Consider the following 19,416-nt stretch of genomic DNA (forward strand, 5'->3'; position numbering starts at 1 on the left):
GATGGAGACACCCAAAATGATCTTCAAAGTGTGACTCATGTCTTGAACGAGTGTGAGACAACTATCGCAACCCCACGACGCAATCTTATGCGTGATAGACAACCTCCCACAAGGTTTCAAGTTTTTATCACCTACAAACCCAAGCATCCAATCTCAAATTGTGTGCCGTACCAAAAGGTGACTCCCTTTCATGCTGCATTCCTAAGCACCATTTCAAGTTACTGTGAGCCTCAAAGTTTTCATGAGGCTAACAACAAAGATGTGTGGAAAGAAGCAATGCGAGAAAAACTTAAAGCTCTAGACCAACACAAAACCTGGAGCATCACTAAACTTCCAAAAGGAAAAATGGTAGTGGGTTGTAAATGGATCTATAAGATCAAATTTAATTCAGACAGTTCAATTGAGAGGCATAAAGCAAGGCTGGTGGCTAGGGGATTCACTCAAACATTTGAGGTGGATTACAAAGAAACATTTGCACCTGTTGCAAAAATGAACTCAGTTAGGGTTCTATTGTCTGTTGTGGTCAACAAGGGATGGTCCATGTATCACATGGACGTGAAGAATGCTTTTTTGCATGGTGATCTCGAAGAAGAAGTCTATATGAAATTGCCACCAGGGCATCATCAAAGTAATGAGCCTGATTTAGTGTGCAAATTGCACAAATCAATTTATGGAATGAAACAATCTCCTCGAGATTGGTATGCCAAGCTAAATTCAGTTCTTAATAGTGTTGGTTTCAAAAGAAGTAATGTCGATTCATCATTGTTTGTTCGCACTGGAGCTGTGGGCAAATTGGTTCTGTTGATCTATGTTGATGACTTAATAATTACAGATGATAATGCTGAAGAGATCTCCAAACTCAAACAATCACTCTAACAAAGATTTGCAATTAAAGACCTTGGGGTATTGAAGTATTTACTTGGAATAGAAATGGCAACTTCTCACAAGGGTCTATTTCTCAATCAAAGAAAGTATGTCCTGGATCTGCTCAAGGAAGCTAACATGAGTAATGCTAAACCCACAATTACTTCTCTTGATAGCAAGCTCAAACTTAGCTTAGAGGGCACGCCACTCACGGACATAAGCTATTATCAAAGACTTGTTGGGAAGTTGATCTACCTAACAATCACCAACCCGACATCACATATTCAGTTAGTATCGCAAGCCAATTCATGCACTCTCCCACTATCGAACATTTGAACCTTGTTAAAATGATCTTACACTACTTAAAAGGGTATGTGGATCGTGGCATCATCAAGGTATCAGAGCAGGTTGTCCTCGTGTGAAGCTAAACGGCCACACGCGCTCCACGTCACCCAGTTGTTGTCCATGTGTAGGCTTGAAAATCCGCCACACATGCGGGGGCGTGTTGACGGTTGTCCCACATCGGTGAGGGACAAGGTTTGTTATGTGCTTATATGTTCTTAGGCTACTCCTCATATTGCCAATTGGTTTTATAGTGGAACCTCAATTTCATCATATCCTTTAGGCCTACTAATCCTAATAGGATCAAGCTGCTTTCTTCGAGCTTTCCATACTTATTTTCGTCATTAATGTGCTTATCCTGAGCTTGTTTGTGTGCCAAAGCAATGCATCGCAGACGACTTGCTGCCATGCGTAATCTGCTCAAGCTTCAACCTTTCATCATCATTCAGAGCTTTTGTGACACGGACGCACAGTAGTAACTCGAGCATATTTCTAATATCATATCTGCAGCTTCTTTCCAATGCACATGGGTAGAATTGTCTGCCTTTATTCTCATCAAAACCCTACTTCGTTTCTATGTGAATTGAAGGCTTCAACACGATGAATGACATGTTTCTTCTTCAATTCCTCCATGTGACCATGTGCAGCTCCAGAGTAGCCCATGAAAGAATGGCTTTCTCAGTAGGACCCAAAAACTCAAATCCCAATCCTGAACTAGGCCTATAAACACTACCGGACATGTTAAATGCTACTCCTCGGATTAAATCAAGAAGATAATGACAATTTGATGAATAAGAAACTTCATCTTCCACAGATTCGTGTCCAAGCCAAAAATTTGTAACCTTCATCCCATTGAACGTCAGTGTGCCAGTTTTGTTACGGTGGCACATCCCATAGTCTCGCAAGCAGGGAGCCTCCGCACCAGATCCTGCTCCGCAATCATCCTCTTCATTGAATAAGTGAAAGTCAAAATGACAGCAAACGGGAAGCCTTCAAGAATTACAATAACAACGACAATAACTGCAACTACAACCATGTCCACCACAGCATTCACCACATCATTAATATTTGTCTTGCTGCATTCAAACTTGCCAAGTTCATTCTCATTCTTCGTGTTGCCTATGAAGTAACGCGCTACCAAGACCTTGAAAACCATGAATGCAACACCTAAGCCAATCTTTGCCATTAGCATGGTTAGTTTACTTAACCGGATAGGTATACAGTGAAATGGAAAGAGAATTTGTTTTGCAAATTGAAGAAATCACTTTATGGCTTGAAGAAATCTCCAAGGCAATGGTATTTGAGGTTTCATAAATTTATGAGAGACCAAAATTATTCTAGAAGTCAATATGATCATTGTGTGTACTTCAAGAAGTTGCAAGATGGGTCTTTCATTTATTTGTTGATATATGTTGATGATATGTTGATTGCCTCAAAGAATGTTGAAGAGATTGAGAAATTTAAGAAGCAAATGAAGAATGAGTTTGAGATGAAGGATCTTGGTAAAGCGAAGAAGATCCATGGCATGGAGATCCCTAAAGATAGAGCGAAGGGTTTGGTCAGTTTGAATCAAATACAATACCTTGAGAAGTTGATTCGGAAGTTTGGAGTTCATGATTCAACCAAACCAGTTAGTACCCCTGTGGCTCCTCATTTTAGATTGAGTTCTCTACAATGTCCTAAAACTGATAAAGAGAAGCTGCAAATGAAAAATATACCATATGCAAATTTGGTTGTTAGTTTGATGTATGCAATGGTATGCTCTAGACCGGATATTGCTCATGCAGTTGGCATGGTGAGTCGATATATGCATAATCCAGGTAAAGAGCATTGGCAAGCAGCTAAGTGGATATTGAGGTATCTCCATGGTACTCGAGACGTTGGTTTATGCTTTGAGAGAAATGGTCATTTTGCAGTTGGTTATGTCGATTCAGATTATGCAGGTGATCTGGATGGAAGGAAGTCTACTGCAGGCTATGTGTTTACTATGGCTAAAGGGCCAGTTTGTTGACGGTCCATTTTGCAGTCGTTTGTTGCCTTGTCTACTACATAGGCTGAATATATGGCAGTTGCTGAAGCTATAAATGAGGCCATTTGGATACATAGGCTGATTAGAGATTTGGGGGTTGATCAGAAGCAGGTGAAGGTACATTGTGATAGTCAGAGTGCCATTTATTTGGCTAAGTATCAGGTTCATCATGCGAGGACCAAGCACATAGATGTACGATATCACTTTGTGCGTGAAGTCATTGGTGAATGAGAGATCATTCTCCAGAAGATTCCAACTAAAGACAACCCCGCTGATATGTTGACTAAGGTTGTTGGTGTAGCCAAGTTTGTTCATTGCTTAAACTTGGCTCACATTTTGCCTATATAAAGAAGGCGTTGAGCAGTAGGAGTTTTGGAGCATTTGGCTCGGCATGAGTTGTTCTCTTGCTAGTGTTTGGGAGTAATTTGTGTGTTGATTGTGTTGGTTGGCTTATCATGGCATTTTCGGAACTTGGCCAAAGTGGAGATTGTTGAATTAGTGGCCAAGTGGCCAAAAAGTGCATATAATAAAAAATGAAGGACATAATGATGTGGGAACATCATTATAAGGAGACAAATGATTATGTTTGTTGAAAAGAAAAGGAAGGTCATGATGATGTTTGTAGAGGAATGATTATTCCTTTACTTTGGTTTTGTTTATTGTGTGTTTAAAATGGATGAATGTGAGCATACGGAAGTGGGAGAGAAGAAAGAGTGAGCACCATTTTGTTTGAGAAGCCTATCTTTGAGAGAGCAAGGCAGCCACATAGTAGCAGAAAAAATAGACGTGCAGCAGCCCCACTTGGAAGAGAAGAAGAATGTGCTCTTCTCTTTGGTTAGTAATCACCCACCGAGGTAGTTGTTGTTGTAATAGCTTTGAGCTTTGTATAGAGAAGAAATTATTCACATTATTTCTTTCTCTATTTGTTTCTTTGGTGTGTGAGAGCTATTGGTTGTAATGAGGTTTTGGGTTGTGAGATTGCCAACACTTTGTAAACTCCCATTTGGTTGATAGTGGATTATTGGGTGAGCTCCTATTGCTCCGAGGACGTACTCCAGTTACATTGACTGTTGAGGAACCTCGTTAAAATCTTGGTGTCTTTTATATTTTGTTCTTGTGACAGCCCGTCCCGAAAAATTATGATTTTTTATAATTTTATTATGTGGAATTTCGAAAAGGCCCTTTGAGGCATATGTCTTGAATTGTGTTAATCGCTTGTCATAACACGTAAGACTTGAATTTTGTTTGGCATATTCTTGTAGTACTCGTCGCTACGGACACGTGTGCGCAAGCGATTCGTGATTTGGAGTTATATCGAAGAAGATATTAACGTTTAAAGTTTGGGACGTTTTGGTAATTTAATTAATTATGGTAGAATTTCAGTTTTGGAGAAGGAAATTAAAGGTTTGGGCGCTGCCCAGTTTGAGAAGGGAGAGATGGACTGCCCAATCAGAAACAAAAGAAAGAAGAAGGGGGATTGGCTGCCCAACCAAGGAGGGAGGAGATGGACCAATCGGAACAGTGAGAGAAGGGAAGGACCAATCAGAATTCAGAGAAAGGAGGGAAATGAGGTGCGGGGGATCCCTGACCCGTGGGTGTGCGACCCGACCCGGTCGGGATCTTTTACTGTTTCCGGTGGATTTCCACCCATTTTTTCGACTAATTGAACCGCCTAACCACTTGGGAAACACTCTAGGACCTATCCTCTATCCTTCCCACCCCAAATTTGGTGATAATTGGCCTCCAAATTAGCAAAATCGCACTGGTAGGTGCGATGAACCCTAGCCTCCGATTCTCTCAATTCTGAAATTATTTCTTTCAATTGCCACCACCCATGGCATCCTCTTGAGGCCTAGAACAAAGCCCAAGCAATGGTTGGGACGGCGGGGTTGATTTGAGGACGGATTGAGCACACCCAAAACCTAGGGTTTCCGACAGGTTTTGTTGAAATTTGAGGCCTTTCCGACCGAATTGGCCTTGGACACAGGTTTGAAAGTTGCTCTACTCATTGAGATCGTCATTTCTGTAAATTTTGGTCATTTTTGGAAATAGTTGGATTTTCCGGCGAGCCGGGGCGGCCGACCGCCACCCGCGGTGGCGCATGTGGCGGCGCATGGCCAGTGGATCGTCAATGTTATTTTTAGGCTATGTTTGATATCCTGAATTTAGTTTTGATAGTGGTTTTTCGTTGGTTGATCATTTGGACTTAAATTCGATACGATTCATGTTAGGCCAAAAGGTGAATCGATGATCCAACCGTCGGATCGTTACCAAACTTTGATACATGGTAGTACATAATATTTGAAGAATTTAGGAACTTACGGATTGGAAATTCGATGGACGGATCTTCCCGAATTGGATTGGTAAGTTCATAAAATAAAAGGTTAACCGCCACTTAGTCTTGGAAATTGGCAGATATCCAACCGTCGGATCGTAACGAAATTTTAATATGTTGTTCTAGAAGCTTAATCTGTATGTTGGGAAGTGACGGATTGGAAATCTGAGTTGTGGATCTTTCAGATTGAGTTATGTGGGGTTATGACCCTACCGTCGAACTTAGTCGACGGTTGACCTTTGATCAACGGGTCTCGCATTATTCTTGAATGCCCTTGTGGCTATGTGTTATGTGAATTTCATATTCTTTGGATAAGAGTTCTGAGATGTGGTTTGATAACTGTTTTAGGCGTCGAGCGTTCGGGACGCCTTGGTTCTGATGTTAGGGAGTCGTAGCGCGGATCCCAGGTGAGTGGGCATTTGTTTTCTGTATATACCTATATACTTACTGATTTTCCTAGAAATCGAATTTAAATGAAAGTATGTTTTAAAATGCCATGCATAGATTTTATATGAAATGTTGAATTAATATATGATGCATATATGTGAAATGGTGCTGTGAACGCATAGGTGAGTATCAGGTGAGTTATTTATTATTGTTGTGGATTGTGTTGAGAGCTCATAACATGCACCCCCGGTGTTAGTGCTTATATTATTCACCCTGCATCACACGCTCACCTTGGATCTAAGTAGACGCTAGTCGTACAGACCACTAGAGGTGGTTTCGACTGGTAGGTGACCTTAGATTATGTGCACAGATGATTGATGAGAGAAGCACTAGAGCATATTCTTACATCATTCTTGTCGTACAGACTACTTCAGGTAGTTCCGACTTATGTGCAGTGCAATGTCGTACAGGTCACCGTGGTGGCTCCAGCAGTGTCGTACAAGTCATAGTATGTGACTCCGGCTGGTTTGGATGTTGAGCTTTAGAATCAACCGTACAGGACCACTTTAGGGTCTCTGGTTGATTTATCATTTCACTTAATTTATATTGATGCATCCATATTATGTTATTGACGCATGGCATGGCATATTTTCTGAAAAGTGTTAAAGGATTGTGATTTGAGATATTTGCTTATATATATGATTATATATTATTTATTATTTTCTGGGAAAGTATACAGGTTTTTCAGAGAGGGGTTATAAATATTGAATAAATGAGATGTTTTAAAAAGCTTTATTTTCGCCCACTCACGTTTTCTGTTTTGCGTCCCTCCAGGTTCTAGTAGCAAAGTTCTTTATCGACGAGGATTCGTGGCATGTCCCTGTTAAGGTGGCTACCTTTGTGGGTATGGTTTCTACCTACATTGCTGTACTGGATTATGCTCTAACATCACGTGTGATTTGAGTTCATACCCACGCACAGTGCACTCTGATGTTTAAGCACCTTTAGGTTTAAAGTTATTCACATCTTTCCTTATCATCACTTTATGGCTTCGTCACCTTCTAGGTGGCGGCCAGCACAGCTCGATTCGGAATCCTAGTGGACATTCTGGATCGGGGTGTGTTAGTTCTTGCATTCCATTTGATATATTTCAAGTAGGTTAGCTTGAGTTGGTTCCAATTGGTTTGGTGTTATCCTAACACAACACATTTGTCCATATCCATCAACCACCTCGGTTCCGAAATACAAGGATGGGTTCTGGCCTCCATTAACTTCCACATGCTCGCTCTCCCCCGTCATGCTTGATTCGTCCATGCGCAAATATTATCCAACTCATTTGCATTTGAAGGAGAAATGCAATTATTATCCAAACTTTAAATGACCCTTACTATTGCTCTAACGAGTATTATTTTATTATTTTATTTTTACTCTTTTTTGTTTTGTTGTAAAACTTTTATAAATTGAGCTTGAGCGTGCTTACTTGACATGAAATCGTGAAATGAATTTTATTACTTTCTAAAAAATAGACAACAGTGTCCGGATTGTCATTATCTTTTCAGTCACAAATGATAATTAGCCACTATTAAAAGTGACTATAGGCTTTAGTTACTATGAACTTTTTTTTTTGGTAGTATAACAATATATTTTTACATTAAGGAGAAGGAGAGTTAGACTAAGTCACAAATGAGTAACCTAATTTAATATTGAATTCATAGTACTATAAACTATTAATTATAAAATAAGCAAAGACTATTTTTATACTTTGAGAAAAGCTCAAAAAGAATTAGCAACATTACATTATTGGGACTAAGGTTTTAATTACATTATCAACTAAAAACATATGTTGAACATACTTGCATCCTACAAATTATATATTATATTATCTCTACTAATTAATAAAACACTCATTGTCAACCAAAATCCTATGAAATTACCAGTTTAACCCTCTAATTAAAACAGAACATGAATAAGAAATATGGGGTAGAAATGTAATTTCACACAACCAAATTTTACTTTTTTTTCAAAGCCTCACCTACATGTAATCCTAACATATCTCTAATTAAAAATTAAAAATAATAAACAATAATAAAATTTCTCACACACTTTGTGTGTGCCAATATGCTAGTATATACTAAAAGAGTAACTTTCGTTTTAATTCCCGTTATGTCCTTTTAGACTCAATTCACTATTACTTCTACAGTGTATATCCGATTTTACCCCCTCTTATTTGCTGTTATTTCAATTTTGCCAATTTGCTTTGCTGTCAAACGGAGAACAAAATGGGATGCATGGGTTTTCGCTGCTTCTTCCCTCTCTCTCCTCGACTCATTGTTCATCCTTTCCACCGCTTCAATCTTGCTCTCATGGTTTTATTCCCTTTTAATTTTCTTCTCTCATGGTTTCGTTGCTTCCTTTCCACCGCTTCAATCCTTCTCCAACTGGCTGCAAACTCCATCAAACCTTAGAACGAGAAATCTTCAATCCACAACCCAAAACTCAGTCGTAGGTACCCACCGAAGGTAGATTAATTGAAGAAAGATTGCTCCATCAAAGCGGACAAGATGGCTGGATGAGATAGCCATTCCATCATTAATAATTTGTATCAAACTTGCCATTTCATAAGACTCGAACCTCAGAACTCTATGAAAAAGAATAAAACTGTACCATACCATTTTATTTATGTTTGATTACATTGGTTATTATTACTAATAGTTACATTTTGTGCATATTGTAGCTTTCATTTTAACTTCCCTAAACTTTCTTCTACTTTCCCTTTCTTACAGGGTTTTATTTAACACAAACTTATACATCCCAACGCAAAGGGAGAGAGGAGGCAAAGGCTAGCATTGTTGATAACGTAAGTGAGTTTGAAAATAGGATTTCTAATAGTTTGCTAGCTGTAAAGTTATTTCTTCATCTCCCATAACGTTCAAATTTTTATATACACATTCACGCTTTCTCCATTTCTCTTTTCAACTGCTGAAGCAAAGAGATATTGTATGTCTACCAAATTATTAAAATCAATAATGTTTTACACAATTCTTTCAAACGGTTAATTGTTGTGCTATATCAAATTAGTCAGAGAGTTGAAGATAGAAAATTTAATCGTGTCAGTAATTCATCGTGTTCAATTTTCATTCTTTGCCATTCCTATCCACTTTATTACCTCTTTTGATGTAATCTGAATTATTATTTTTTTCATCTTCATCAGACACTTCTCTTTAGAAAGAAGCATGTTTGATATTCAATCCACCATTTAAATGGGAAAGAAGAAGTTCCCAAATGGGAAGGAAGAAGTTCCCCCGTCACATGGTTAGAGCCGTAAAGGTAAATGATTCTTCTTTCTTGGATCAAGTTTACTATGAGCCGTAGAGGTAAATGATTCTTTTTTCTTGGATCAAGTTTTTGGTACTTTACCTTATGTCTAATGGATAATGTTATTTCATCCTGCGTTTTTTTCTCAAATAAATCCATGCTTTGTTAATTGTTAGCTTTTCTTTGCTCACTAAAATAAGCCACCTTAATTAATTAAGGTCTCTTGGTGTTGTTTTTGTGATAATTTCACCATCTTTATTTCATCTTTTTTTTTTCATTACACTTTTGACTTCATGTCACTTTTTACAATTGGTCCTTACTTGACTGAGCCATAGTAAATTGTCCATAATTCACCAATATACACTCTCAGATTTTGATGATTACTCAAATGAAATTTGTGATTAATTTTATTGAATTGTTTTTATTTAATTTAATCTGTAATTTTTTTAAAATATGCAGGGGGAGTTGAAAGTCAAGAGGAGGGGGTAAACATATATTAAGTTTTTGTATCTCAATCTGATCGTTTGATTTCAAATGCTGATTGTCGTTCTCTTTTCCTTTTCCTTTTGTTTATAAAGAATCAAACTATTGCGGTCGCTAACAATGTGGATCAAGTTGTGGTAAAAAGGTCCTTCGCTTATATGATGATTTAATATATGAACAATTTAGATCTTCCGTTAATTGACATTTCAATTGAATTTTACTTTCATATAATTTGCTTTACATAATGTAAAAACTATTTTAATGGTTTCAATAGATGATATAGAACAACTATATTTATTTTGTTGATTTTTTTATTTTTTTGGCAGCTCAAGAAATACTTTTCTCGAGCCTTGGACCAATAAGAAAGTGAAACACATATGTTCTAAATTACATGTTAGTTTTAATCCATTACTAAAAATCTTTTTTTTTCTGGAAATAAACTTTATATTAAGATAAAGAGGACTGAACAATAACATGAAAAGCTTAGAATGAACAGTCGAATACCGAGTTGATTCCAAGTGCTGAAATTTCAATTATTATTCTCTGGGGAGGTAAAGCTGCTATCTTTCTATACAATATGTTGGATTTTTTATTTGCGGTTTTTTTTTTCTCTCTGTTTGAAATATTGGTATTTCTGTTAGTTGTTGATGGATAGCTTGAATTTTGTTCAAGTCGTAGTAATTTCCGTACAAGTTTACATTTTTGTGTGGAATTGGTGCAACTTTTGGTGTTTGTGTGGTGTTATTTTGATTGGTTGTTGGTTGAAACTTGGTTCCTTTGATTTTGTTATGGTGAAATTGTTTCCCTCTCTTTGCTTGATAAAATCATGTGTTTTGGATTACGGTGCTTATTTTGGTTCTTATCTATGACTGTTGGTGATATAACATTATAGGCTTTAGGTAGTAGGTTATGTATTCTTAAAGATAACCGAGTACATCCTAATAGCTGCATCCCTTGGTTTGTGATTGTGTTGCTCGATTACTGAGGTTTATTTTTCAATGCTCTCTGCTTGGTTCTCACATTTGAGTCATCTCACCAAATCATTACATAGATTTCCGCTTGAAATTTTAGCTTTGGAATACGTAGGTGGCAATCTCTGCTTGACTTTGTCAATTGAGTCACATCACCTAATCATTGTTTGATCGGAAAAATCATTGGAGAGTAGTATTTCCTATTGAAATTAACTTTGGAATGTAGTGCTGCTCTGCATTTGTAATAGGTGAAAACTGATGAGTGCCAAGTATGATTGTGTAAACTTGGGTAAGTTTTAGAGTTTTGTCATACCACATATCGAATGAGCAGTATGTGCCTGCGAATTTATTATGTTAAAAGCTTAAAATTTTCCATTCTAGCCTAATTGAATCTTCTTCTATTTTGAATTCGATATAAATGCATTAAGATTACTCCAGTTTCGTGTGTTTCGTCTAAATTTTGATTATTATTATTATTATGACTTTCTACATGATTTAGCTATCTTCTAATTTCTTGCTTTTAAATTTAATATACTTTCTTTACTAAGTTTAAGTTAAGTGTTGGTAGCCCCATTGACATCTATACTCCATTTGCCTTCTCCATAACAGGCCTTGGACATTGGTAAAGAACAAATGGTTGATTTGCTGGGGAAGTATGAATCACTAGAACTAAAGACATGAGCGTCCGAGTGTTGTAATATATTGTACAAACATGTATCTTTTGTTTTTTTGTTTTTTGGTTGATCATAAAGATATAAATATGTTTTGATATAGAAGTAAATATATTTTAATATATTTTATACGTTTAACATGGTTTTAGACCCGCGGCATCCCGCGGGCTAAGTTGCTTGTACATGCTGTACAGCAAAGTTTAAATTACATTATTTTAGTATAATAAAAGAATGTAAGAAATAATTAAACAAAAATGCATCCTACAAATATATGTTGTACAGCAAAGTTTAAATTACATTATTTTAGTATAATAAAAGAATGTAAGAAATAATTAAATAAAAATGCATATCAAACTGTGATTTACACGTACCAGCAGTGTCTGAGTCGCTACCGAATTGGGTCTTCAATCCTTCAAAATCAAAGGTACTTCAAATAGAGTTCTTCTTCGACTTCTTCAACTTGAGATAGCTGAAAATAGGAGTCTCAGGAACAGGAATCGACTTGACAATCCAACCAATTGGCCAAGAGACTGCTGCAATACCAACACAAGCACCCCATTGCCCCCAATTCAACCTTTCTGTATCTGCAAACTTCTTCAAAAACTCCACCATCACCACCTGCAGCAAAATTGTGACACCAATAATTCCCAAAAACAACTTGTTGGTGTGGATTCCTCTGAACACATTCTTCTTCTCGAGCTTCCTTGCATTGAACTCATTGAACACCTGGCACAGCACAAATGTGTTGAAGATCAGTGTGTCCTTCACCTTGTCCTCCACACCGAAGATCGATTTTCCTTTGAACTGCAATGTCAGGAGGATTGCAATCTGGTAGAGTGCTTGAGGCAGGAGGTTCCTCCACATTATATTGGTGATCAGAGGCTCCGTCCTCCCGACCGGTTTTTTCTTCATGAGCTCTTTTGCTGGCTTCTCTGTGGCGAGAGCCAGAGCACCTAGTGTGTCCATGATCAAATTCACCCATAGTAACTGAACAGCTGTTAACGGGACTTCACCAGCGGTAACTGAACAGGTGTGGATGCCTTCTCCTTTTATAGGCATGGATGGAACCTTGGAGAAGCATGTAATCATCATACTAGAGATATCTTACTCCTTATTTGTTCTCCCTGGTCCTACTCCTGTCATGATGCTTGTGTATGTCGATGATATCTTAGTCACTGGTCCTGACTCTTCCTTATGCAGTCTCTTCATTCAAAATCTCAGTGATATTTTTCCAGTCAAGGATTTGGGTCCACTGCACTACTTCCTGGGTTTAGAGATTCAACGATCTTCCACATGTCTCTTCCTCCATCAAACAAAGTATTTACTTGATCTTCTCCGGAAAACTAATATGGCTGGTGCGAAGCCTTGCTGCACTCCCCTTGGCTCTAACAAATTGGATCACAGTGGTCATCTTTTCTCTAATCCAACTGAGTATCGATCCATTGTTGGTGGTTTACAGTATTTGACATGGACACGTCCCGATATTTCATTTGCTGTGAATCAAATCTGTCAGTTCATGCATGCTCCTCGAGACCAACACATGCAAGCTGCCAAACGAATTCTTCGTTATCTCAAGGGTACTGTATCTGAAGGTCTATGGTTCAGAAAGGGTGCCACTAATCTCACAGCCTTCTCCGATGCAGACTGGGCTGGCTGTCTATTTGATCGCCGTTCTACTAGTGGTTACAATGTCTTTCTCGGATCCAATCTTATCAGTTGGAGTGCCAAGAAACAGGCTACTGTGGCACGGTCATCCACAAAGGCGGAATACAAATCTCTAGCCCACACTGCAGCTGAACTGACTTGGATCTGTAAAAAATTTTGTGACCTTGGTTTTCCTCTCTCTCAGGCTCCCACTCTCTGGTGTGATAACATTTCAGCCATCTCTCTTGCTTCTAATCCGGTCTTTCATGCCCGAACTAAACACGTGGAGATTGACTATCATTATATTCGCGAGTTGGTCTTAGCTAATCTCATCAAGGTTCACTTTGTTTGTAGTCAGGATCAGCTCGCTGACATACACACCAAGTCTCTGTCCAAAGGTCGATTTGCTGCTCTAAAATCCAAGCTTCCTCTTGGTTCTTCAATTGATCCCAAGCTCAGCTTGAGGGGGTGTATTGAGAGACCTAAACCAGTCACAATTTAGTTACAACAGTAAATAGTTAGTTGTGGTATTTGTGTAATTAGTTGTAGAAGATAAGGTCACTTATATAAAGAGTATTTGTGACTATATATATCTCTGTGTACTGTCAATTAAAATATGAATGAGAAATATCTTCTTCAACATTTTCTACATAAACACTACCAGACATGTTAAATGCTACTTCTCGGATTAAATCAAGAAGATAATGACAATTTGATGAATAAGAAGCTTCATCTTCCACAGATTCCTGTCCAAGCTAAAAATTTGTAACCTTCATCTCATTGAACGTCAATGTGCCAGTTTTGTTACGGTGGTACATCCCATAGTCTCGCAAGCAGGGAGCCTCCGCACCAGATCCTGCTCCGCAATCATCCTCTTCATTGAATAAGTGTGAGTCAAAGTGACAGCAAACGGGAAACCTTCAAGAATTGCAATCACAACGACAATAACTGCAACTGCTACCATGTCCACCACAGCATTCACCACATCATCAATCTTCGTCTTGCTGCCTTCAAACTTGCCAAATTCACTCGTTCTTTGTGTTGCCCATGAAGTAACGCGCTACCAAGACCTTGAAAACCATGAATGCAACACCCAAGCCAATCTTTGACATTAGCGGGGTTAGTTTACTTAACCGCTCTTGTAATGGCTTCTGCCGATCACTCGTGTCACGGCTGATCAAGCTCATCATTTGGCCCCATGTCGAATTCATGCCAACTGAAGCCAAAAGCATTTGTCCATATCCATCAACCACCTCGGCTCCGGAATACAAGGACGGGTTCTGGCCTCCATTAACTTCCACATGCTCGCTCTCCCCCATCATGCTTGATTCGTCCATGCGCAAGTATTATCCAACTCATTTGCATTTGAAGGAGAAATGCAATTATTATCGAAACTTTAAATGACACTTACTATTGCTCTAACGAGTATTATTTAATTATTTTATTTTTACTCTCTTTTGTTTTGTTGTAACACTTTTATAAATTGAGCTTGAGCTTACTTGACATGAAATCGTGTATTGAATTTTCTTACTTTTTAAAAAATAGACAACAATGACCGGATTGTCATTATCTTTTCAGTCACAAATGACAATTAGCCACCATTAAAAGTGACTATAGGCTTTAGTTACTATGAACTTTCTTTTTGTAGTACAACGATATATTTTTATATTAAAAAGATGATGAGTTCGACTAAGCCACAAATGGGTAACCTAATTTAATATTGAATTCGTAGTTACTATGAACTATTAACTGTAAAATAAGCAAAGACTATTTTTATGTTTTGAGAAAAGCTCAAAAAGAATTAGCAACATTACATTATTGGGACTAAAGTTTTAATTACATTATCAACTAAAAACAGATGTTGAGCATACTCGCATCCTACAAATATATTGTACGGCAAAGTTTAAATTACATTATATTAGTATAATAAAAGAATGTAAGAAATAGTTATACAAAAATTCATATCAAACTGTGATTTACACATTGTAACCGTCGCTACGTCTTCAATCCTCCAAAATCAAAGGTACTTCAAAAAGAGTTCTTCTTCGACTTCTTCATCTTGAGATAGCTGAAAATAGGAGTCTCAGGAACAGGAATCGACTTGACAATCCAACCAATTGGCCAAGAGACTGCTGCAATACCAACACAAGCACCCCATTGCCCCCAATTCAACCTTTCTGTATCTGCAAACTTCTTCAAAAACTCCACCATCACCACCTGCAGCAAAATTGTGACACCAATAATTCCCAAAAACAACTTGTTGGTGTGGATTCCTCTGAACACATTCTTCTTCTCGAGCTTCCTTGCATTGAACTCATTGAACACCTGGCACAGCACAAATGTGTTGAAGATCAGTGTGTCCTTCACCTTGTCCTCCACACCAAATATCGATTTTCCTTTGAACTGCAATGTCAGGAGGATTGCAATCTGGTAGAGTGCTTGAGGCAGGAGGTTCCTCCACATTATATTGGTGATCAGAGGCTCCGTCCTCCCGACCGGTTTTTTCTTCATGAGCTCTTTTGTTGGCTTCTCTGTGGCGAGAGCCAGAGCACCTAGTGTGTCCATGATCAAATTCACCCACAGTAATTGAACAGCTGTTAACGGGACTTCACCAGCGGAAATTGCTGCTACAAAGTTGATCACCAGCGCTGCGACATTGACGGTGAGTTGGAATTGGATGAACTTCTGGATGTTTTCGTAAACACATCTTCCCCACCTTAAAACTGTGGCCACCGACGAAAAGTTGTCGTCCATGATCACGATATCCGAGCTCTCTTTCGCGACTTCTGTGCCTTGAATCCCCATGGAAAGTCCGATGTCAGCTTCTTTCAATGCGGGCGCATCGTTTGTGCCATCCCCTGTCACCGCCACCACATGGCCTAGCTGTTTCAAGCACTGCACCATGAGAAGCTTGTCAAAGGGGGAGGACCTTGCCATCACACAGATTTTGTCCACCTTCTCCATTCTTTCTTCCGCTGTGTAGTTGCGAAATTGCACGCCTTCTATCACTGCACCGTTGAAGAACATGTCCTGATCGGGCTTGAGTATCCCGCATTCTGTGGCTATTGCTTTTGCAGTGAACACATTGTCACCTGTGATCATTTTAACATTCACCCCTGCACGTTGACAGTCTTCAACAGCTTTCTTCACCCCCGGGCGGCATGGATCTTTTAACCCAACAAAGCCTAATAATGTCAATCCATCTTCTTTTAGCAAATTTTTATGTTCTTGATCATCCACTTGCTCTTGTACCTCAATTTCTGTGTGTGCAAAAGCAATGCATCTGAGGCTGCTCGCCGCCATACCTTGGATAATCTGCTCAAATTTCAATTTCGCGTTCTCATCCATATCTTTAACCACTCCGGATGCATTGTAGTAACTTGTGCACATTGCTAATACCATCTCTGCAGCTCCTTTCCAATGTGCTTGCACAGAATCGTCCACCTTCCGCTTCATCAAAACCCCACTTCGTTTCTTCTGCGAATTGAAGGCCTCGACATAGAGAATGCTGCAACTCTTCACCACTTTCTGCATATCCATCTTCGCCCCATGCACTGCCCACGAAAGAATCGCCTTCTCAGTAGGACTCCCCGAGATTTCAATTTCCGAACCCGAATTAGGCCGGAACACACTCCCAGTTGTGTTCAGAGCAACCCCTTCATGAATCAAGTTACGAACAAAAGGTGATATGGACGAATACGCCTCTTCTTCCACGGGTTCCTCGCCTAGCCAAAACTTGGTCACCTTCATTTCATTCATGGTGAGAGTGCCTGTTTTATCGGTACAAATGACGGTGGCTGACCCCATCGTCTCACAAGCAGAAAGCTTCCTCACCATCGCCTTATCTGCCATCATTCTCTTCATCGAATACGCAAGCGTTAGAGTCACAGCCAGAGGCAGGCCTTCCGGAATTGCCACAACAACAATTGTAACCGCAGCAGCGACAATCCCTACAACCGCGTTTAATATGTCGTCAACTTTAGTCTTGCTGCCATTATACTCCCGGTTTCCATTCTCGTCCTCTGTATTTCCAGTGAAGTACCTAACCATCAAGACAACCAAGACTAAAAATGCAACTACCAAACCGACTTTACCAATCGATGACGTTAGCTTGTTGAGCCGAGCTTGCAGAGGCGTCTCTTCACCATTGTCGCGGCTGATTTGGCTCATCATTTCGCCCCATGTCGTGTTCATTCCAACAGAGGTGACAAGCATCCGAGCGTAGCCATCAGCCACTTTTGTGCCGGAAAACAAGAAAGGATTCTGGTGGTGACTAATTTCGACATGATCACTCTCCCCTGTCATGCTCGATTCGTCTACTTGTAACGAATGGCCGTCTAGAAACAATCCATCAGCCGGAACTTGGTCTCCGATCTTTAAACAAATGACATCACCAACTACAATTTCGAATATCGAAATCTGTTGGCGCCTGCCGCCTCTCACGGCTTCGATTTGGACATTGTCGCTGACTTTAGACAACTTATCAAACTGTCTGTTCTGTCTAAAATTACTCACAGCAGAAACAGAAATTACCAGAATGATTGCGAGAAATATGCTTCCGCCATCGATCCATCCATCTTTTAGACCGTGCACTTTGATTCCCAAGCCGAGAGAAAGCGTAGCGCAGCCTAAGAGAATGAGAATTGTGAGGTCTTTGAAGGCCTCCCACACAAAGTGGAAGAACCCCTTTGTTGGTGGCTTCTTGTACGTGTTCGAGCCGAATGCTTTGAGTCTTTTCGCAATGTCGCCTTCAGGATCATCGCCGCCATGGACTCCGTGCTCTGCGTCAGTTTTGAGAGCGGTGGCAATTTCTTCAACCCCTCCTAGCTCCTGAAGCTGGTTGAGATTTTTCTGCTTGACAAGGTGAGTGAGGGTAGTTTGATCAATTTGGAATAAGCTATATGATGGCTCAACAGAAATGGCGGTATAAGAAGGAGATGGAGATGTTTTGGTGTTTTTGTATTTTGGTATTGAAAGGTTGAAGGCTCTAGAGCAGTAGATTGTGGCAAAAGCATAACGCCATTTTCTTTGGTGTTTGCTAAGAGTGCTTTTTGGAACATCAAAAAGCCGCTCGATTTCAATGCAAGCCAACTTTGCATGCAGGGTGGTAGACATGCTTAAATGAAAAATGCTTCCAAGTTTAGAAATCGCAATGAAGGCGGCAGCCGCAGCGAGAGATGATGACTGCTGTGGCCAAATTTAAACAACTATCGACCGGAATACTATCACGGATTCCCAATAGAGGTAGAGAAAAAGCTTCGGAGATGAACGAAATATATCTCAAATGGCAAACAAATAAATGGAAGCAATTGTTGTTCCTCATACGTTTGCGTGAGTATCTAATTATAGCCAGTTAGTTTACTTAGAGAGGACGGGAAGTTCAGTGGAGACTACGTGTTACCGACGGCATAAAGTAAAGTTTCCCGCGTTAAGTATTATTTCTTTTCCGGAAGCAGCAGAGGGCATGAGGGCACAAGTTCGTACGTTCAAAGTCGGTTTTTCAAAACAAAATAATGAATGTCTTGAGCGCACAAACTCATCTGATCTGATGTCGACGCCTGTATTTTTTGGCGAGGTCAAGGTGAAAATAATGTTATATCCGGGAAGGTTGGACATTACGAATAATGAATGCGTGCGCTTCTTTTTCTGAACTATCACACGTAATTTCATTACGAATAATAAATTAAGAATTTCAAGTTTTTTTTTTATTTCTATTTTTTTTGCCGAAAAGATTTTAAAGTTATTTGTACAAAGTAAATTAGACATGCATGGTGGAAACTTTTTGGTCCCGTATACCGTTAGGCCAACTACCGTTTTGATATAGGTTTTCATAACTTTGTATTTTTTTCGTCAAGGCTTTGGCTAGTTGTCCTCCTCGCTGTACTTTTTTTTCGTTTCTAATAAATTTTGGTAGGCTTGGGTGTTTGAGGATCGTCCACCAGTCCATACCTACGTCAAATTACAAAAATAAATTAGCCATGGTTAATATTTTTAGGTCCTGTATATATATTTCTAGTGATCGATGTTCCAATGAATTAATGAATATACGTACATTAGTCGGTAGGATTGTAGAGTCAGCTCAACTAAATTTAAAACCTACAACCACTTAGTACTACAATTTAGTAGTATTTTTTCATTTATAAGTAAGATGTCTTATTTTCGAATATCATAAATGATGAGTTCGATACTAATTAATTCATCAAACTTTTAGTTTAAATATATCATTGTATTAATAAAAAAAAGGAACTTTAACGAAAAGCTCAAGGTATTGTTCACTTTAATGAAAAACCACATTTTTACACTAAAAAGTCAATCCTGATATTATTCACTTTACCCTTTATTTTTGTATTTATCGTTAAAACTTAAAGTTTTCAA

General features: G+C 38.9%; 2 protein-coding genes and 1 pseudogene across 3 annotated transcripts in view; all 3 read right to left on the minus strand.

The window, feature by feature from the left end:
* The window catches only part of LOC126603093 (putative calcium-transporting ATPase 13, plasma membrane-type), a 30,219-nt pseudogene extending 15,838 nt beyond the window's left edge, over positions 1 to 14,381 (minus strand).
* The window catches only part of LOC126604475 (putative calcium-transporting ATPase 13, plasma membrane-type), a 72,604-nt gene that overhangs the window by 23,339 nt on the left and 29,849 nt on the right, over positions 1 to 19,416 (minus strand). Inside the window, exon 2 of one of the 2 annotated variants that reach the window (XM_050271744.1) lies at positions 14,812 to 14,911. The exons of the other annotated variant lie outside the window; for it this stretch is intronic. The gene's annotated coding sequence lies outside the window, so the exon portion shown is untranslated. Of the gene's footprint in view, positions 1 to 14,811; positions 14,912 to 19,416 lie in introns of those variants that run through there. 2 annotated transcript variants of the gene reach the window in all.
* Positions 14,812 to 18,356, minus strand: LOC126604476 (putative calcium-transporting ATPase 13, plasma membrane-type). The gene has a single exon (XM_050271746.1). It carries the CDS (start codon positions 18,154 to 18,156, stop codon positions 15,070 to 15,072), a length of 3,087 nt encoding a protein of 1,028 aa, XP_050127703.1. The 5' UTR covers positions 18,157 to 18,356; the 3' UTR covers positions 14,812 to 15,069.

The sequence above is a fragment of the Malus sylvestris genome, chromosome 15 (assembly GCF_916048215.2).
Source record: "Malus sylvestris chromosome 15, drMalSylv7.2, whole genome shotgun sequence".
Lineage (NCBI taxonomy): Eukaryota > Viridiplantae > Streptophyta > Magnoliopsida > Rosales > Rosaceae > Malus > Malus sylvestris.

Bases quoted from the DNA above. Each gene is read 5' to 3' on its own strand.
- LOC126604476 (XM_050271746.1), bottom strand. From the start codon at position 18,156: ATGTCTACCACCCTGCATGCAAAGTTGGCTTGCATTGAAATCGAGCGG.